The sequence below is a fragment of the Plasmodium falciparum genome (assembly GCF_000002765.6).
Source record: "Plasmodium falciparum 3D7 genome assembly, chromosome: 11".
NCBI classification, from domain to species: Eukaryota; Apicomplexa; class Aconoidasida; order Haemosporida; family Plasmodiidae; genus Plasmodium; species Plasmodium falciparum.
In genome coordinates this window covers 1,718,723-1,742,342 of record NC_037282.1, presented here as the reverse complement: position 1 = coordinate 1,742,342, position 23,620 = coordinate 1,718,723, and the positions used below count along the sequence as shown (strand labels likewise).

At 18.2% G+C, this 23,620-nt stretch overlaps 6 protein-coding genes across 6 annotated transcripts; 4 read left to right on the top strand and 2 right to left on the bottom strand.

The window, feature by feature from the left end:
• Window positions 1-514: 514 nt before the first annotated feature.
• PF3D7_1143600 (conserved Plasmodium protein, unknown function) lies at window positions 515-1,408 on the top strand (the record flags this gene model as incomplete). The annotated part of the gene is made up of 1 exon (XM_001348080.1): window positions 515-1,408. One exon carries the CDS (start codon window positions 515-517, stop codon window positions 1,406-1,408), a length of 894 nt encoding a protein of 297 aa, XP_001348116.1.
• Window positions 1,409-2,313: 905 nt separating this feature from the next.
• On the top strand, window positions 2,314-5,087 carry PF3D7_1143500 (conserved Plasmodium protein, unknown function; the record flags this gene model as incomplete). Its single annotated transcript, XM_001348079.2, has 2 exons — window positions 2,314-4,864; window positions 5,002-5,087. 2 exons carry the CDS (start codon window positions 2,314-2,316, stop codon window positions 5,085-5,087), a joined length of 2,637 nt encoding a protein of 878 aa, XP_001348115.2.
• A 683-nt stretch (window positions 5,088-5,770) lies between these two features.
• On the bottom strand, window positions 5,771-7,217 carry PF3D7_1143400 (translation initiation factor eIF-1A, putative; the record flags this gene model as incomplete). Its single annotated transcript, XM_001348078.2, has 6 exons — window positions 5,771-5,776; window positions 5,885-6,065; window positions 6,253-6,348; window positions 6,463-6,547; window positions 6,843-6,926; window positions 7,202-7,217. 6 exons carry the CDS (start codon window positions 7,215-7,217, stop codon window positions 5,771-5,773), a joined length of 468 nt encoding a protein of 155 aa, XP_001348114.2.
• A 2,225-nt stretch (window positions 7,218-9,442) lies between these two features.
• PF3D7_1143300 (DNA-directed RNA polymerases I and III subunit RPAC1, putative) lies at window positions 9,443-10,444 on the top strand (the record flags this gene model as incomplete). Its single annotated transcript, XM_001348077.1, has 1 exon — window positions 9,443-10,444. One exon carries the CDS (start codon window positions 9,443-9,445, stop codon window positions 10,442-10,444), a length of 1,002 nt encoding a protein of 333 aa, XP_001348113.1.
• A 999-nt stretch (window positions 10,445-11,443) lies between these two features.
• Window positions 11,444-12,550, bottom strand: PF3D7_1143200 (DnaJ protein, putative; the record flags this gene model as incomplete). Its single annotated transcript, XM_001348076.1, has 2 exons — window positions 11,444-12,285; window positions 12,427-12,550. The coding sequence occupies 2 exons, from the start codon at window positions 12,548-12,550 to the stop codon at window positions 11,444-11,446; spliced, it is 966 nt and encodes a 321-aa protein (XP_001348112.1).
• Window positions 12,551-17,481: 4,931 nt separating this feature from the next.
• PF3D7_1143100 (AP2 domain transcription factor AP2-O, putative) lies at window positions 17,482-22,296 on the top strand (the record flags this gene model as incomplete). Its single annotated transcript, XM_001348075.1, has 1 exon — window positions 17,482-22,296. The coding sequence occupies one exon, from the start codon at window positions 17,482-17,484 to the stop codon at window positions 22,294-22,296; it is 4,815 nt and encodes a 1,604-aa protein (XP_001348111.1).
• Between the last annotated feature and the right edge of the window lie 1,324 nt (window positions 22,297-23,620).

Here is a 23,620-nt window from a genome sequence, read left to right as displayed (position 1 = left end):
ATTATAATTTACAAGGAACGAAAAAAAAAAAAAAACAATTTAAAATATATTGAAGAAAATTCATATATACACAAAATTATACTATCCTTATATTTGTAGAGGTAAAGCAGGAAATCAAACGTATATACATATAAATATATAAATATATATATATATATATATATATATTAAATAAGACAAAAAAAAAAAAAAAAAAAAAAAAAAAAAAAAAAAAATCAAATCATATCATATCATATCATATCAAATCATATCATATCAAATCATATCAAATCATATCATATCAAATCATATCAAATCATATCATATCAAATCATATCATATCAAATCATATCATATCAAATCATATCAAATCATATCATATCATATCAAATCAAATCAAATCAAATTTACTTTATATTTTGAACGTACAAAAAAAAAATTATGTGACATATAAAAATTACAATTTTAACAATATAAAAACAGACACTTCTTATTCGCTTTTATAATATAAAAAAAAAAAAAAAAAAAAAAAAAAATGCATGATTTGATTATTTATCCTTATGAAAAACAAAATGAATACATATATCAAGAGAGAGATAACTTAATAAATGAGGACCATATAAAATATGATGAGAACGACGAAGTAAATAGAAATGGTATATCCTATAAGATAAATATTTATGATAATAATCATCCTATAGATAACAATAATAATAATAATGATGGTGATAATAATAATGATGGTGATAATAATAATAATGGTGATAATAATAATAATAATGATAAGGATAATATTGCTTCCCAATGTATTCATACATGTATTAAGGAAAATATAATTGATGATAAAAATTATGATAGTTTTCAAAAAAGAGAAGATATTACAAATATTAAAAAAAATAGTCTAGATTTTAATACGATAAATGAAAAAATATTTAATATTAATATTAAAATGAAAGAACCAAAGGTAAAAACAACAAATGACACACACGTTGATTATAATGATGATAATAATGATGATAGTAATATTTCCATAAGAACTTATCCAAAACATTCAACATCTCATCATAACTACACAAGTGATGATTCATCATATAGTAGTATAGACGATATTAAACATATTTTAAAAAAAAGTAAAATAAAAAATTTACAACAAAATAAAAAAAAATATATTTGTAACTATATCTCACAACACAAAAAAAGAATCAAAGAAAAAAAAAGTAATCTTATCCAAAAAAAAAAAATTAATAAACAAGATAATTATTTAAACACAAACTTCCTAAAAATTAATCAAAAAACAAAAGAAAATATAAAAAGAGCTAGCGCGGCAAGTATTATCCTGGAAAATAATTTTAATAGTGATCATATCGATGAAGACGAAGAAAATAGTTCATACGACGAAAATATAAATTATCATACAAACGATTTCTAGAAAATATAACACAAGTGGAGGAGATGCAACATATATATGTATGTATGTATATGTGTGTGTGTGTGTGTTTTTTTTTTTTTTTTTTCTATATTATTTCTTTATAAATATATATATATATATATATATATATATATATATATATATATATAATGTACATAATAATAATACATCGTATAAGAATCTTATATATAATATACTCCAAATAAAAAGGTCCTTATTATTTTATTATTTTATTATTTTTTTTTTTCCCCTATATTTTATGATCCCACGTAAACATAGACCTACCTTACTTTTGTTATATTATATACCAAAAAAAAAAAAAAAAAAAAAAAACATTACCAAACGTGTGTTCAATAATATAATTTATAATATATATGTTCATAATTATTAAAAGTCATTAAAAAATAATGCAAAATAATATGGACATATTATAAAATCATGTCGTGTCTATATATATATATTGAAAATATGTACTCTACAATATAAAAGACGGCATATATAAGGGATCACTCACATAAAAAAAAAATATATATATAATATATATATATATATATATATATATATTTATTTATTTAGATTTTATTTTTAAAAAAAAGATTATGTGTGTAAAAGGAACATATATAATAATAATAAAAAAAAAAAAAATAATAATATATAAAATATCATACACTTATTATATACACATTAACATTTGCATTAACATTTGCATTAACATTTAAATTAACATTTGCATTAACATTTGCATTAACATTTGCATTAACATTTGCATTAACATTTGCATTAACATTTGCATTAACATTTGCATTAACATTTAAATTAACATTTAAATTAACATTTACATTAACATTTCCGTTTTCATTTTATTTTATTTTGTTTTATTTTATTTTTTTTTTGTTTGATTCAACATGTATATGGAAGAAGTAAATAGTGTGCCCTTAAGCAATATATATTTATATAAAAATAATAAACTCAAGTTAATCCCATACCTAGAAAATGTGTTCATAAAGAACATTTTTTGTTGTAACTATAGTATTAATATATTATTACATTATGATGATGAAGAATATAATAATAAACTAATAAAATTAGATAATGATAAAGGTTACATAAACATATCATATGGTAATAATAACAATAATTATAATAATATATGTGGTTATTATTTAACAAGAGATTTATTATTGTATGAATTTTATTGCATTAATCATATGGATGAACATAAATATAATGATAGATATATAAAAGATAATAATATTTGTAATAAATTAAAAAATAAAAATTATTTTTATGTTTACAATATAAAACCTTTTTTACAATATGATAAACAAAATGAGAATGTATGGCATTATGATATTTCAAAAATAAATAAAAATGAAGAGACGAATAAATATATAAAAAAGAGGAATATGAAATACAAAAATATAAATACATATTATTATGGAAATAATATATTTTTTGGAATGAATAATATAAATGATATATGTATGTGGGAAGAAAAAGAAGAACATAAGAAAACAAAATATATTTATTATATTCCTACAAATAATAAACCTGAACATAAACATTCGGAATATTATTATATTTATAATCATAAATATAATAATGATAATTCTTATATATCATCATTTGTTAAATATTTACATTTTCCAAAAAAAGTATGTATTGAATCTATTTCATGTGGTAAGGATCACACACTTTTTTTATCAAGGGATAAAAATTGTTATGCTATGGGTTGTAATCAATTTTATCAAATTAATTACGATAAAGATAAGAATAAAAGAAAACATTTCTTTGAACAACCTATCATTATATGTATTACTAATAAAAAAAAAAAAAAAAAAGATATAAAATATATTGCAGCGGGGTATACCCATAATTTAATATGTACTTATAAAAATGAGTTATATGGGTGGGGAAATAATATATATCATCAAATTTGGGGAAATAAACAAATCGTTATTAAAAAGCCAACATTAATATTGAACAGGAAAATTATAAAAAATGAAATATGTAACAATAACAAATTTGGTGTCTTAAAAATATGTTGTGGATTCTCTTTCTCTTGTATTCTCTTGAAAAATAAAAAATGCTTTCTCATAGGCACATATTCAAATAAACATACAATAAAAAAAAAAAAAAAAAAACACCATAACAATAAATCGTATCATCATCATAATAATAATAATAATGATGATACAAATTATACTTATGAAAAAAGACCTATATCACTCTTACAAATTAGTAAAAACAAAAAAATTGATGACATATACTCAACCTTTTATCACATATTTCTTGTTGAAAATCTCAAACTATCTAACATGTTCCCTACAATTATTCATCCACAAAAAAAAAACAAAATTGTTTATCTTCTCTTTAATTTTAAAATCAAAAAAAGCCTCTCCTATAATATTAGATTGGATAATCATTCTACCAAAATTATAAAAAAAAATGAAAAGAATAATATTAAAAGGAAAAAGAAATGTAACACATTACAATTGAATATTTTACCTCCCCATGGTGATATTAATAATGAAAATAAAAATAATGATAATAAAAATAAAAATAATGATAATAAAAATAAAAATAATGATAATAAAAATAAAAATAATGATAATAAAAATAAAAATAATGATAATATTCATAATAATAATCATAATAATGTACAACTTTCATTTCGTTTTAATTATCATTCATTAAAGGATACATCGAACCCATTATGCTTACATAAAATGTTTGATGTTCATACGAAAAAATTCAAAAGAATAAAACATAAACATATGTTACCATATCTTATAAATAATAATATGATAAATCAAAAATTATATTTAACTTTATATAATAACAAATCATACATCCATTTTAAGAATCAATATCTTATGCTATCATCTTATAAAGGAATAATCAAAAATATCATACCAAATAATTGTACATTAACAAAAAAAATCAAAATAAAATTGATTATTAATAAACCTCCTATATATATAAAAAAAAAATTCATTTCTATACTTTTCTATTTTAAAGGACATGGACGAAAAGAAAAAATACAATTATATAAAGGAAAAATGAATAAAAATAAAAAATATATTTATACTAATATTGTATTACCTACACATAATCATAATAATAAAATAAATACAAATAATAGTGATCATCATTTTAATTTATGTCAAATTTATTTTTCACTAGGTTATCATTTCTATAAATCCTCATTCCCAATTATTATCATCAAACCAGATATATTAAATATTACACCAAATTGTGTTTCCATAAATACATATAATCATATATATATTAACATGTTACATCTCTCAAGCAATTTTCATACCATACATGTTATTTTGTATAACACTCATCTGGATTGTATTTATAGAAAGGCATACTATGACGAAAACACAGAAAATTATTTTTTCTCCTTACCACTAATACCTCTCACCCTATTTCAAAAAATTAAATCCGGTAAAAAAAAAAAAAAATGATATAAAATAAATAACATATATCATATAATATTAAATCTGTACCTACTGACATAAATATAAATAAATAAATAAATATATATATATATGTGTGCACATATATATGTATGTTCTTTTTAGAATTCATAAAATTTCAAGTATTTGCCTCATACAACAATGTCGAATACAGCCAAAACGACATACTTTTAACAGTCACAAGGTTTTAACATAAACAAGAAAGAAAAATTAAAACAAATATGCATTTATTAAATATATATATATATATATATATATATATATATATATATATATATTTATATGTTCATCCTTATTTTCCTATATTTATTGTGAAACCAAAAATTCTCAATTTGAAGAGTTTTTTTTTTTTTTAAAAAACAATATTTATTTTCTAATATTCTTTTCCTTTTTTTTTTTTGAGTGTGTGTATTTGTGTGTTCATAAAAAATTTATATAAATATAAGTATAATTATGTACTTATACTTATATAAATATATGTATATAATAAACATAGAATATTTAAATGTATACACATAATAAATAAAATGGAAAAAAAAAAAAAAAAAAAAAATTACAAAAAAGAAAATAAATTCATAATCATATTTTTAAAATATATTTATATAATTTTTTATACATAAAACACAATTTCAAAAGTGGAAAAAAAAAAAAAAGAAAAAAAAAAAAAAATAATAAATAAATAAATATATTAATAAATAAATAAATAAATAAATAAATAAAGAGATATATAATAGTTATAAATTAAAAAATATTTTTTTCTCTAATGAAAATATAATCATTTTTTTTTCTTTTTTCTTTTTTTTTTTAAGTATAAATCCAACAATTAGTGATTACAAATAAGTGACACATATTTTTTTGTATAAATTTTCTTGTTTTATATCTGAGAAAAAAAAAAAAAAAAGAGAAAGAATGAAAAACGTGATATTATATAACAATCATATAAAATAATAAATTATATACACATATATATAATATATTTATAACTTACGTCTTCTATATCTAATCTTCTTGCGTTGTTCATCTCTTCTTGAGCTTCTTCATCAGATTCATCATCCAAAAATTCCACTCCATTTTGTCCATCGTCATCAAAAATGTCTGTTTCGTTTATTTTTGCTGTTTCTGGTAATTCTCCGTGAGCCTTCAAGCTTCTTGCCTCATCAGGAGTATATCTAGAACGTGCAAGTGGAAATAAAAATAGGTAAATATATAAACAAAAAAATATAGATAAATAAATACATACATAAATAAATACACACATAAATAAATATATACATACACATGTAAAATCATATATATATTTTTTTTTTCTTTCTTTTTTTTTCTTTTTTTTTCTTTTTTTTTCTTTTTCCTCATTACTTTGCTATAACATCAGCTTTACTGTCTTGATAATCTCTTAAGGACACTAAAATAATATCACCTGAATTAATCCATACCCTTTTTCTCATTTTACCCCTACAATAAAAAAAAATACATATATATATATATATATATATATATATATATATTATATATATATTTCAAAAAAAACACATCCGTTGCTCTATTTTATTATATTTTTTTACATACCTAATATGACACAATCTTTTGACACCATCAAAACAATGGGCCTCTAATCTACCATTACCCAACATTCTTAAAACTTGAGCATATTCTAAACAAAAAAAGGAAAGAAAAAAAAAAAAAAAAAAAAATTATGAACAAGTCAGAATTTAAGGTAGTATACATATTTTATATTGGCTGTTTTTTTTTTTTTTTTTTTTTTTTTTTTTCATTAAGACACCATAATACACACAATTATACACACAATTATACACACAATTATACACACAATTATACATACATACAAACATACATATATATTTATATATATATATATTTATATATTCATATAATGTGTTTATTTATATAAGTATGATTTATTTTTCTAATACAAATTTATATATAACCTTGATCTTCTTCCTTGTATAATAATTCTCTTTTTTCTCCTTCGTTATCATTCTTTCCTCTCCTTCTGTTTTTACCTCCCTTTCCTAAAATGAATAATTTAAAGATATATTTCAAAACATAATATATCAAATAATTTCGTATATACATTTAATAAATAAATGTTTATTTTGAAATGTATGATAATAAGAAATTATATCATAGAATATAAATATAATATAATATAATATATATATATATATATATATATATATATATATATATTATGCATACATGTATACAAACATATGTGCATATATTTCAGAACAAAACTGTTTAAATAAAAAATATATTCATGTAATGTCTTGCTTCGTCTTATTACCTTTATTCTTTGGCATTTTTTAATTGAATAGAAATATATAATTTATAAAATATATTTATAAATAAATATAAAATTTGTGAATTCTTTAAAAATGTATATATTCTAAATATCTCTTTAATTTGTCCTTATAAATACATAAATATATATATATATATATATATTTATATATTTATATATATATTATATTTATATAATGTGTTTATTTATATAAGTATCATTTATATTTTGTGTTTTTTTTTTATATGTGGGGTCACATTTATATTGAAAATATTAAAATAAATAATGTGGAGACTTAATTAATATTTTAATGTTTACATATACATATATATTTTTTTATTTTATTCAAATAATAAAAAATGTGTCAATTAAAAAGATAACAAACTTATTCTTAATTTAAATAAAAAAAAAAAAAAAAGAAGAAAAAAAAAAGAGTATATTCTATATATTGTTACAAAAATGATAAAGCTATTATATATATAAATTAATTATCATTTCTTCTTTCTTTATTATTATATTATATATATATATATATATATATATATATTGTTTTTTTCTAAAATATTGAAAAAATAAAATTGATAACACGTATATTTATTTTTTTTTGCATTAAAAATTATATATTATATTATATATATGTAAAGCAAATTATATCATAAATAATAACACATATATAATATATATTGATATTATGTATTTATGAAAATATGTATAGTAATATAATTAATATATAAACATAAATGACTGTTTTCTTTTTGTTCTTTTTTTTTTTTTTACTAATATAACATTTTATTAAAAAAAGGTATTATATATATATTATAATCAATAATAAATATGTAAAATAATTAATTACATTTCATAAAAAAGTAAGGGTGAAAATAAAAATATAATAAACATATATTACTATAATATATTATATATATATATATATATATATATATATGTATTTATAATGATATATATATTTTTTTTATTTTACATATATAATATGAAATCATATGAATTGAATAAAGGTAATATTATATTATATTAAGAATCTCATAGATATTGAAATGCTTACATAAAAACCGATTACATAGAAATATATATATTATATATATATATTATAAAATTATCCATTAAAAAAAAAAAATGAAGTAAAAAGAATAAAAAAAGAATAAAAAAAAAAAAGAAAAAGAAAAAGAAATTTATGTTAATAAAAAATATAGTATATATAGTAAGTATATATGCGTATATAATAACATTATATATTAATATTATAAATATATTTATGTTATGTATAATAATATTTATTTATATAATATTCGTAAGGCTATTTATTATATATACATATATATATATATATATATAATGAAATATTATATATTTTATTTTTTCTAAATATTGCCAAGGGGAAAAAAAAAAATAAAAATTCTATTGTAATGATAATATTATATTATATATATATCAATATATATTTATATATATATATATATATATATGTGATATTTTACAAAACAATGTAAGGTTGAATTATTTTATTTACGAAAATTATATAAAAAAAAGAAAAAAAAAAAATTTCATGTTACTTTATTTTATTTATGTATTCTTATATTTTTGAAAATTTTGTTTATTTTGATAAATATATTATAACGACATATAAATTAAGGAATTATAAGAATTATGATATATGATATATATTATATATATATATATATAATACCATTTTATAAAATACATTTATGTAGAATAAAGAATTAAAAAATATATATATTATTAATTATTTTTATATATTTCTTTTTCTTTATTTTTTGTTTTCGACTTTTCCTTTTGATGTTTTTGGTGGCTTGCAAAATGGAACTTTTCATAAGCCATCATCTGTAAAAAGTATAATATAATTCGGAAAAAAAAAAAAAAAAAAAAAAAAAAAAAAAAAAAATGAAGTATAGTTAAATATAAGTAAAATTGTTTAAAACATGGATTCATTTTAAATAAAAATAAATAAATAAATAAATAAATAAATAAATAAATAAATTAATAAATATATATATATATATATATATAAGCACATATTATATACCAATTTAATATTAGCCAATTTCTTATGTAGATAATTAAAAATTGCACATATATATTACTTTTATTTCTTTATTTTTTTTTTTTTTTTCTTTTTTCCCTTTATATATATATATTTTTATATGCAACCTTGTGTATATAACATTTATATTATTATAACATGAATAATGAATAAAATTTTGTAGAGATATGGAAAATGTAAAATATCGAGACAATTTTGTTCAGCTTGGAGAAGAGGGTCCAAGGAATGCTACGACTACCAATTTTTATGGTAGTTATTATTTTTCAGATAAGGAGAATTATTTTGATATAAGAAAATTTGAAGAGAATTTAGAAATGAATGTAATAAAGAATGAGGAAAATATATTAATATTAGAAATAAAGAATATGGATGTTTCGATAGCAAATGCTTTAAGAAGAATTATGTTATCAGAAGTACCTACGATAGCCATTGAAAAAGTTAATATGTATCAGAATACAGGAATTATAGCTGATGAAATATTATGTCATCGTTTAGGATTAATACCTTTTAAATTTGATGCAGATTTAATCAATTATAAAGAAGATAATGAAAAATATAATCATTTAAATTGTTTTTGTTTTAAATTACATGTAAAATTTAGTAGTAAAAGAACGGGGAATGATAATTATCAATCTATTTATTCAAAAGATTTAAAATGGTGTCCTATAAATGAACAACAAAGAATAAAATTCGAGAAAAACCCACCAAAAGTTGTAGACGAAAATATATTAATTACAAAAATTAGTAGCGGACAAGAAATTGAATTAATCTGCTTTTTACAAAAAGGTATTGGTAAAACACATGCAAAATGGTCACCTGTTTGTACAGCTGTTTATAAAATGTATCCACATTTTTCATTTAATACTAATGAACAGTTATCCTATGAAGAAAAAAAAGATCTAGTTAATATATGTCCACAAAAAGTCTTCGATATTGAAGATAGTCAACAAATTTTTGTAAAAAATCCTCTCAGTTGTTCGACTTGTAGAGTATGTATTGAAAAATATCCTAAAAAAATATCATTCCAAAAGGAAAAAAACCATTTCATATTTACAATTGAATCTACAGGATGTTTCTCGGCCGCAGATATTTTTAAAAAAGCTCTATTCATCCTAAGGCAAAAAGTGATAAATGTGAAAGAAGCCCTGGACGAGCAATTATGTCCTTAGAAAAAAAAAAAAAAATAAAATAAAATAAAAATTAAAAATTAAAGAAAAAAAAAAATTAAAAAAATTAAAAAATTAAAGAAAAAAAAAAATTAAAAAAATTAAAAAATAAAAAAATAAAAAAATAAAAAAATAAAAAAAAGCATGTAAAAATAGGAGATAGGATTTATTATGACTATATTAAGTTATATGGCATAATATATAAATTATATACATTTTACTTCTTTCCCCTTTTTATTTTTTATTATTATTTTTTTTCAGTATCTATAAAAATTATATATTTTAAGTTGTTACGTTTGACTATATTATTTATTGTGTCACATTTTATTACCTGTCCACTAAGGTATGATTAATCACACACATAAATATATATACAACATATATTATATATATATATATATATAATTAATATAATTTATCAATACATTTGCTTATAATTAAATTTTTTTTTTTTTTTTTTTTTTTAATAAACCTTTTATCATTATTTGTAATAATTCTTTAAAACCATTCTTAAAAAAAAACATAAAAAAATAAAAAAATAGATCATATATATCATATATATTTGAATATTTTTAAGTAACCATTAAAACTTCCCATTTTGTCTTTAAAAAATAAATTATATTTTTGATAACATAAACATATTTCACAAAAAAATAAAAAATAAAATATATATATATATATATATATATATATATCTTGTAAATATAAAAGATGGACATGTAAAATGTATCACAAAACAAAATAATATCCATTATACATTAATATATATATATTTTTATATACATATTTTTATATACATATTTTTTTATACATATATTTATTTATATATTTATATATATATATATATATATATATATATATATATATATATATATATATTTATTTATTTATTTATTTACTCTTGTGTTGTCGAGCTGAATCAATTTCATAAATAATATTTTTATATAATAATGTCATATACCATTTATGGCTATGACCCATAGGTACATATGAATCAAATATCTAATCGTTGTAATTAAAACTTAAACCTTTTTTCTTCATTCTTATTTGTTTTTTATATTTAGCACTCGATATTTTATTCAATCTATCCCTTTCCTTTATTTCTTGAAGAAATTCTTCCTGTTTTGCTTTCATCCACAATTCTTTTTTTAAATAATTTTTTTTTTCTTCTGGATTTAATGTGTTCCATTTATCCATTGATATGTTCATATATTTTCTGGTAATATATATCTTATCATGTTCATCATAATCTTCATTTAATATATTATATTTAATAACCCATTTTATATTCCATATAATATAAAACCATAATTGTTTAGGCAAAAATAAAAGTTTTACAATGATTAAATCAGCTAGTAATAATTTCTTAGTCTTCTGATTATTAATCATAACAATTTCTTGTACTACCTCTTCTTCAATTTGTTCTTCTATTTTCTTTTTCTTCTTTATATCATAATTCATAAATCCAGGATGTTGACTAGATATCCTATTCTGTACCTCTTTTTTAAAAGCTTTATTTTTTGATGATTTCTGTATTACCCTTTTTAATTCATATTTATTATGTATATATTGAAATACACATAACAATAATCCAATCAATAATAATATGCAAATAATTTTAAATAATTTATAAAATATATACATATTCAAATATACTAAATTCAAAAAACTATTTGGATATTTTAAATAATAATCATAATATTTTCTTGTACTTTTATTTACTAATACGTTGAAAGCTTTCACAATTCTTTTTTTCTTTTCTCTATCATGATTTTTTTCAACTTTCTTCAAAAGCCTGAAATACGAAAATTTTATTTCGTCCAAGCTAGCCTTTTCGTTAACGCCTAAAATAAAAAACGGCATAACACACAAAAAAATATAAATAACATATATATATATATATATATATATATATATATATATATATATATATATATTTATATTTATACATATGTATATACGATTTTATTTTCCTCTTGGCTTACCTAAAATATCGTAACAATTTTCATTGTTACAATAAAAATGATGTAACACTTTTTTTAATAGACAATTAACATTATTCACAAATAAGAAATATAATAAAACGAAAGAAAAACAATGTATTCTCATGGTTGTAAAATAAAATAAAAAATAACAATGTCCCTTTTTTTAATCCTTTTCTAATATATACATTTATTATAATAAATATAATATATATATATATATATATATATATATATATTTATATATATAATATTGTATTAATAAATATATTTTATTATTATTATTATTACTATTATTTATATAAAAATTAATTAAATCATATCTTTAAAATGATATGTAACAATTTAATAAGGGATTAAAAGATTAAAACAAAATATTAAAAATAAAAAAGAGAAAATATATAAATAATAAATATTTCCTTTTTTTTTTTTTTTTTTTTTATTTTTTTTTTTTACGTATACGATATATAATTAAATACATTTATTTAAATGCACTCAATATTAAATGGGAATATTTTTTTATTTATTTTTCTAACAAATGAAATTACAAAGAAATGTATATATAATATATATATATTATATATTATATATATATATGTGTAACATTTATATACTAATATAATATAATATAATATAATAAAATGGGAAAAACGAAAAAATAAAGGAAACTCCAAGTCACAATAAATATTTTTTTTTTTTTTGAAAAGTTTTAAACTATTATCATATATTTAACTAAATATATATTATATATGAATATTTACATTTTTTTTTTTTTTTTTTTTTGGAAACTTGGAAAATCTAAATAATTGAAATGAATTACAAAAAACAAAATAAAATAGTAAATATAAAATGAAAGGAAAATTAAAGCGATCAAATATTTTTTTTTTAAATTATATATATATTATGTATTTTTTTATAAAATTAATAAATAAATATATATATATAAATATATTTTTTCAATATGGATCAGTGAAACTATTTATCTTTTAGTGTAGTTCATTTTTTTTTTATTTTATTTTATTTTTTTTTTTTTTTTTTTGCACCTATATATTTTAAGATATTAGCATATTAAATATTTACTAAATATAATAAGATTATTCTTAAATTTGAAATACATATTGACACCTTATTAATTATACAATTTATTTATAATATATATATATATATATATATATATATATATATCTTTATTTTGAATATATAGTACTATTATTATCTTATTTATTTTTCTTTATTCTAAAGCTACAATTAAGGTAGTTATATAATATATATGATAAATTTAACTTATTACTTAATATAATAAATATTATATTATATATTTATTTATTTATACTTATAATTTTATTGTTATTTTCTTTAAAAAAATATATCATTAATCATAATTTATTACACTTATGAACAAGTCAGGTGTTCATAACATTTTTCTTAAAAAAAAAAAAAAATAGCTAGTTCTAAAAAAAAATAACAACGAAAAATATGCTAAGAATAATTATATGGAAAATTATATATATATATATATATATATAGTATTTAAGTAGTAATAATTTATTCTTGCATATATATCTATTTTTATGTATATTTATTGTAACAATAAATAAACAATATATATAAATATATATAAATATTAATATATATATTTATATTTTTCCTTGAACGAAATGTATATTTTTTTAATCAAAGGCACAGAACAGTATTTTCTAATTTTTTACATTTTCTCAGTAATTTATTTAATATATAATATTAATTTATAATTGTCAATTATATTTCTAAATAATACATTTATATATATATATATATATAATAAGTGTCAATTTTTTGAATTTTTATTTCTCTCTATATATAGAGGAAATATAAATATTTGAAATTTCTATAATATATTTTAACAGAAGAGGAAGAAGCAAAAAAAAAAAAAAACACCCCTAACAAATATGTATTAAATCTATATATACACACATGTTTGGTATATTCTATATAAACGGTTAAATAATAAATTAATTTTATTTTCTCTTTTATATAATTATACTTTAAAATAAAAAAAATATAAATCATTTTTTTTACGTTTTAATATAAGGAGAATAATAAATAAATAAATAAATAAACATATATATATATATATATATATATATATATTATAAATATGGTAATGCTCTCATTAAAAATTATCTCTGTTCTTAAATAGGTGCCTTTTTTCACACACATGTCAACTAAATATAACGACTAATTTTTTTGTTCGGATTTGTTCTTTATTAATCTTATTTTCATTAAATAAATATATTTTTTTCCTTATTAATAGAAATATTTATTATATATATATATAATTTTTCCTTTTTATTTAATGTTATAATTATATATTTTTTATAGTAAAAAAAAAAAAAAAAATGATTTTTTTTTTTTTTTTGGAAAAAATATTCATAAAAATAAAATAAAAACGTAACCAATATAAAATCTTATAAATATATATATATATATATATATATATATATATATATATTATACCTATTAATGTTAATATAATTTAAAAAAAAAAAAAAAAAAAAATTATAATTATAAAGTTCTATAAATTAATTTGTACGTTCTTTTTTTTTTTTTTTTTTTTTGAAGTTATAATTAGTTTATTAATTACAAATATGAATTAACTTTCTATTTTATTTTAATTTTTTGACCTCTTTTTTTTTTTTTTTTTCCCCCTATTTCGCTCTATTTTTATTTTTACCTTTTCATTTCATATTGGTGTTACAACTTTCTTTAATGATAAAATTACACAACCTATATATATATATATATATATATATAATATAATATAATATTTGTTTTATATATTTTTTAATATTTTTTATAATATTAATTTTTATAATTCCCCCTTATTTAATCTTATTTAAAAGAAATTTTTTTTTTTAACACTTTCTACTTTTCATTATATATTATGTTTACATTAACATAATTTAATTTTCTGGTTTTTTTTTTTTTTTTTTTTTTCTTGCTACATGAAGTACACTTTCTATGACTCGTTTTCCTTATTATACAATTTGTAAAAATAAAAAAAATAATAAGGATTATATATAATATGAAAATTTTTGTTACATTATAGTGTATATATTAAAAAATAAATATATATAATTATAATTATAATTATATGTTGTTCATGCAATAATTCTTTAATATTATTTTAGTGGTAACAAAAATTAATACATCTACACAAATTTTTGTTTTTTTTCCCATTTATATTATATTATATTAATATTTAAAAAAAAGAAACAAAATTGGAGTTCATATGTGGTACACATTTAAATATATTTAGAAAATTACCTAAGAACCAATTTTTTTCCTCACCCTCTTTTTATTATTAATATATATATATTTATATATATATATATATATTTACATGTACACATCTATATATAAACATAATCATTGTCATTATATATAATAATATTATACATCATTTTAAAAACTATATATGTACAGATAATTCCATTTTTAACAAATGTAAAAGTTTATTAATATTTTATATATATATATGTTTTGTTCTTTTTTTTTGTTTTATTTTTTCATTTTTTTTTTGTGTTAATACGTTCAAGTCTTTTGATTTATATTTAAAAAAAAATATATATATACACAATTTTTTGGAACATGCTATTTTCCTTTTCCTTTTTATTAAAGTAAGGAGTAATGTTCTTAAAGATTTATTTTGTATGGTGTAATTTGAATAAATTATATATATATATATATATATATATATATAATTAAATATGTTAAATATGTATATGTTTCTTTTGTATATATACCCATTTTAATAATATTAAATAAATATATATTAACATATAATATATATATATATATATATAATTGTGTAGTATTTTATTCTTTTTTTGTTTTATTTTATTTTTTTGTATAAGTTTATTTTTTTTTTTTTTTCCATTGCTTTTATAATTTGTTAACCATTTTATTAGTAAAGAATGTAATAATAATTAAAATAATTATATATATATATATTATATATATGTGTGTATAGAAAAAAATTACCTTACGAAAAAGTAGGGATATGTTTAAAAATAATATATCTATGTATATAATAAAAATTTAACATAAAAAAAATCATATATATATATAAATATACATATTTAACATGAAATAATTAATTGCGTTTTGTAAAAAAATAGGACATTTTAAACTGGAAAATTAATATATATATATATATATGTATGTATGTATATAAGCCTATATATGTATATTTTATTTTATACGCGTGTATCCTTTTTTTTTTTTTTTTTTTTTTTTTTTTTTTTAATAAATATATAATCCCTCTATTTTTTTGTTCATTCATTTTTTTTCCTATTTTATCATTTTATTATTTTATTTTTTTTTTTTTTTTGTTAATCCTTTCAAGGTTTAGTTCAATTTATTCTTGTGTCCTACATAAATTTGCACTTACTTAAAAATATAAATGTTAAATAATACCACAAGAAATTATAATATAAAAATATTATTATTATATTTGAAAAATAAAGTGCGTTTTTATTTTAAATCATTAATCATAAATCTATTTTATAATATATATATATATATATATAGAAAATAAAATAAAAAAAAAAAAAAAAAAAAAACAGCCAAAAGTAAAAAGATAAAACAAATGGATATATAAATATAAATATATATATATATATTGTTTTATATTTTTTTTTTTTTTTTTTTTTTTTTTTTTTTTTATTATTATTGTATGCTATAAAAATTAGCTAGCTATAAGGGATGCATAATATTATTAATCATAATAAGGAGAAAACAAACAATAGACAAGAAAAAAAAATTGAAGAAGGCGAAAAAATAAACACAGAAGAAAAGTACGAATAGTTCTTTGATTGTTATAATACATATAATGATTGTAAGATTATATTAAGTGCACAAAAAAAAATAAATATAAATATATATAAATATATATAAATATATAAAAATATATATATATTTATATATTTATATATATATTTATATATTTATATATATATTTATATATATATATATATATATAAGAATAATCCATACTTTAATATTTAATTTAGTCAAATGAGTAACCCATTTAATTCGTCGGATTATATTAAAGGAGACAATGAACATAAAAGTGGATATGAAGAAATGAAAGAATATACGAATGTTAATAAAAACATAAATCTTAATGAATGTACAAAAGACCATATTAATATTAAAGATAATGATGGGATAATTAAAAATGATAGTAAGGAATGTAAAGATTCTCACCATGAAAGTCAGGACATGTGTAATGTTAGTAACAAATATAATATATCAGCTAATCATATGGAAAATATAAAAGAACAAAATGATACACACCAGATGAATGAAACATTATTACATAATAAAATGTATAATGAAGAGGAGAATAATATATTAAGTAATATAACAGAATATCGAAAGAATGATCAACATGAGCAGAAAATAAATGATTCGGATGACGTTTTAATAAAAGAGAGTAGAAATAATTATCATAATAATAATGAAAATATTCAAATGAATAATATAAATGATGAAGTAATTAGAGATGTTTTGGATGTCTCTAATTCTGAACATGATAAAATGAACGTGTGTGATGAAGGAAAGAAAAATGAAGTATTGTCTTATATTTCAATGAACAATGAAAATTCAGAAAAGGAAATTAAAATGGATATGTCTATTAATTGTAACAATGCAAAAGGAACAAATAAAACAAATAAAACAAATGAAACAAATGGAATAGATAACAATAATGATGATAATAATGATAATAATAATGATGATAATAATGATAATATTAATAATATTTATAGTAATAGTTCATGTTATGAACTAAAATATACTATGGAAGAAGATAACGAAATTAAAAATAATTCTAATTATGTTAAAGAAAGTGATAAAAATGTTGTAGATACAAAAATAGACAACATAAATTTTGTTAATAAACAAAGTGAAATGTGTAATGAATCAGATGTAAATAACAACAATATTAATGATATTAGAAATAATTCAAATGTATTAGATGTTGTTAATAATAATGTATCATCTAATAGTCGTATGTTACCAAATGTTGATATTTCATCAAACGATGAAGAAAAACAAAATTGTGATAATTTAAATAACTATATTATTAATGATACCATAGACAACAAACAAGAACCATATAATAATAACGAATCATCTATTATGATAAACACAGATAATTATAGCAACAATAATTCCATCTTAAACAACGAAAATGTATATGATACTATAGATGATGAACCCAAACAAATTTGTAGCGATAGCGATACATATACATACAATAATATGAATAATAACGATGTAGAAAATATAACAAATGATGTAGAAATGTATAAAAATGATTTTACTATGATCAACGAACATATTGTGCAGAACGCAAATTATGATAATGATAAGGGTGATCAACTAAATATTCAGGATGATAATTTATGTATACAAAATGAACCAACATCCTTTTCTCAAGATAACGAAAATGTGAATGCTTCAAATAAAGTTATCATTTCTTCTGAGATGGAACAAAATGTAATGAACGATGAACTGAAGAACGATCATGTAATAAATAAAGAAACAAATGAACATCAAGATGAAAATAATATGATATCACATCAAAATGAAAGTGAGCAACATGAAATATGTAATGATATAAATGAACATAATAATAATAATAATAAAAGTATAAGGAATCAAAATGATGAAAATGATTTCATGAATAAAAATATTAATACAACAGAAAATGAACAAATCAAACAAGAACGTACAATAAATAAATCAAACGATATAAATGATACATGTACAATTAATAAAATTGAAGAACATATTGAACAAAAAGGAAGTAAAGACACAGTGATATATGATGTTGTAAACAACGAAAGGGACACAAATAATAATAATATGAAAAATGGGGAAAATGAGAAAAATGAGAAAAATGAGAAAAATGAGAAAAATGAGAAAAATGAGAAAAATGAGAAAAATGAGAAAAATGAGAAAAATGAGAAAAATATGAAAAATATGAAAAATATGAAAAATATAAAAAATGATATGGAAAATATAGTGAAAAAGATTAGCCAAGATACTGTTATTGTTGATGTTAATGATGAACTATTAGATCCTAACATAAATAATGATTTTATAAAAAAAAAAGTTAGTGAAGATACGATTGTCAGTGCAATTCAGAGTGAAAGGAAAGAGGGGAAGAAAAATAAAAGAGCAACCCATAAAATAAATGAACAAAAGGTGTTGACACCTACGAAATATTTTGTGAATGACATGAGTTATGTAGGAAGTGTAGGTAAGACGAGACAATCAAGCAAAATGGTACAAATGGATCCAATGATGCAAATGGATCTAAGGATACAAATGGATCCAAGGATGCAAATGGATCCGAGGATGCAAATGGATCCAAAGGTACAAATGGATTCAATGAACCAAATGGATCCAATGAATCAATCGAACCAAATAAATCAAATAAACCAAATAAGTCAAATAAACCAAATAAGTCAAATAAACCAAATAAGTCAAATAAACCAAATAAATCAAATAAACCAAATAAATCAAATAAACCAATCGAACCAGATGAATCATATAAATTATATAAACCAAAGTAACCATATAAACAATATATATCACATTCCTAGTTCTAATCCTGTTGAGGATGAATACAAGTCCAACCTGATGAACAACCTGAACAGCGATAATATGAATAGCTACCTTACAATGAATGATTTGAACGGAGATATGGATTGTAAGTATGCACAAAGTGGAAGGAAAGATTATATGAGGAATAGCGGTAAGGTGGAAGAACAAATTATGAATATGAACAATGAGAAATATTTACAATGGTTTGACACAATTTACACGGTATGTGTAAAATTGGATGATTTATGTTGTAGGTTGAGTGGTACATTTCCTCATTCAATGAATATATGGGAAAGAGAAGGGAAAATTAATATGAATACATTAAAATCAGCATTTTATAAATATGAAGATATGAAATTGAATTTAAATAATAATGATGAAGGGAATAATAAGTCTGTTATGATGAGTCCGAATTATACAGCAAGTAATAATGTAGATTCGTCTATTGATGATCCTTATATGAAATCTAATTATATGTCTCCAAGTATAATTAATAAAAATGATGATATAAAAATAAAAAGAATGAAAAAATATAATATGAATCATATGGATGATAGTAACATATCAATGTATACTAAAAATGCTATTAATAAACAAATAAACTTAACAAATAATAACAGAAAAAATTACCGATCAAATGATCCTTATATTAACATTGAAAATTATACACCTATGGATAATAATATATCTCAAATGGAAGATTATCTACAAATTGATAATTACACTCCTAATATAATAGATCCAAATGTTTGTAATAATTTTATAAATTGTAATAAGAATAACAAAATAAATCAAAATAAAAATAATAAAATCATGAATACAAATTCGGTTCATGATTATGTAATACCTAATGATTTATATAATGTAGAAAACATAAATGTCATGGGAAATAATACTACACATAATGAAAAGGGAAAAAGGACAAGGAGAAAATCATCAGATAAAAATATGAAAGCTCCAAAACTTACTAAAGAAGAAGAAGAAGAAATGGAACTTTTGAAATTATATAATAATAATAATAATAATAATGAAAATAACATATCAAATATTGCAAGCATACAAAATAATATCACAAATAATTTAATAACAAACGGAAAATATTCTAATGATTTATTTTTTCATCAAAATGGATTTAATAATTGTTCTTTATACAATGAAGAAAATAAGATGAATTGTTCAGAACATTTAAATATAGTACCAATTAACCATAACAATAATAATATTATGTGTTCAAACAACCATATCAATATGCTTGCAATGAATAATAATGTAATTAATTACAAAGAAGAAAATACTAGTACTACTAAAAAAGGAAAAAAAGGAAATAGAAAAATTAATGCTACAAAAAATATAGAAAAAAAAACACCTAAAAAAAATAGCACAGTAAATAGAAGTAACAATAAAGTTATCAAAAACGAAAGCGAATTTGAATACTTATTAGAATTATCCGACAAAGAAGGACCTAATCTAGATAATCCAGAAGATTTAAAATGTGATGTAGCTGGAGTATACTGGGATAAGAGAAGTTGGATAGCATCATGGTATGACAATGGGAAACGTTATTATAAATCTTTCTCTGCAAAAACACATGGATTCTATAAATCAAAGTTTTGGGCTATTAAAGTTAGATTGTCAAAGGTTAAGGGACAAACCATTTTTGGAAAAAACAGCAGAAAAAATAAAAATAACAAAACAGATGCGGATAATACAAATGGAAATAACAACAATGTGAATAATACCAATGCAGGTAATATAATCACACTGAATAATTTAAATAATGTCAACAATTTGAACAATGTGAACAATTTGAACAATGTGAACAATTTGAACAATGTGAACAATTTGAACAATGTGAACAATTTGAACAATGTGAACAATTTAAACAATGTGAACAATTTAAACAATATAAATAATAATACAAATATTAGTAGCACAAATATGACTGGTTCCTCTTTAAATAGTCCTCTATTGAACGGAGTACATATGAACAACATCCATATGAACAGTATTAACAGAAATAATATCAATATGAATAATATCAATATGAACAACATAAATATGAACAACATAAATATGAACAACATAAATATGAATAATGTAAATGACATGAACAATGTAAATATAAATAACCCAAATATTATTAATGATAATCATATGCCTTATCATAATCCTATTATGCCAGTTAATAATAACATCCCCCTTAATAATTTATAATGCAAACATAAAAAACATATAAATAAATAAATAAATATATATTTATATATATAATAAATAATTACATAAAATAAAATTTATTAACAAAAGTTATATTTTCTTAAAGGGAAGTAAAATATATATGTGTAAAGATGTATTCATTTAAAAGTATTAGTCCAAGTTTTGTTCCACATATGTATATATATATATATATATTTATATATTTATATTTATTTATTATTATCTACTCTCAATGGAAATATACCTATAATTATAATTAAAACCTAATTCGTATATAATTCAAATGTAATTAAAAATATAATTAATCATATATATATTTAAAAATATTAGATAAAATTTTAATATTTTTTCATTTCATTTTTTTTTTTTTTTTCTTATTTATTTTATTTATATAGTAATTGTTTGTTTCACAATTTTATCTATTTATAATTTCGATGAATGTCTAAAAGTTATACACATATATATATATATATATATATATATATATATATATATATTATATGTAAATATTTTATGTATTCATGAATTCATTTCAATATTTTCTCATTTTTATATTTATAATTATTCTTATTTTTTATATAATTCCTCTTTTGTTTTTTTTTTTTTTTTGGCAATTTTTTATTATTATCATAACATGGTACATTTAAAATTGGTATTTATAATATTATTTTTCTTATAGTTATTTTATTTTCTAAAAAAAATATAAACTTCAAATAAAATAAGCTCATAAAAGTTGAGCTCTTCTAAAAAATGATATATATTAGTTTCTTTGAGAGAATTGTCTGAGGATATAAAAGTAAAAGAATTTTAGATATAATAATTCTACATTCACGAAAATATGTATTTTGTTGAAGATATTTTAAATGGAAAGAATTACAGTTCCTTTTTTGTTAAATTATAACTTTTGTGATATAAATAAAAATATATATATATATATATATATATGATTAATTATTTATATAAACTGTGAATACAACTTATTAAAACATTTATATATTGTAACAATTCTGTTAATTACACAAATATCAATATAATATATTAACTTATACCAAATGTTATCTACATATTTTATTAATTAACATTTTGTATTACCAAAAACAGCTTTTTTGAAAAAAAAAAAAAAAAAAAAAAAAAATATGAACCGTTCATGCGATTTCATAAAATTTACAAGTTTTATGAACATTTGAAATATGCACACATGTATAAACATACATATAAATCTTCTTTATTATGCAATAAGTATATATATAAGATTTGGTATAATTTTATGTTTATATTTTACCATTCCTTATTGATAATATGTTATATATATATATATTTATTT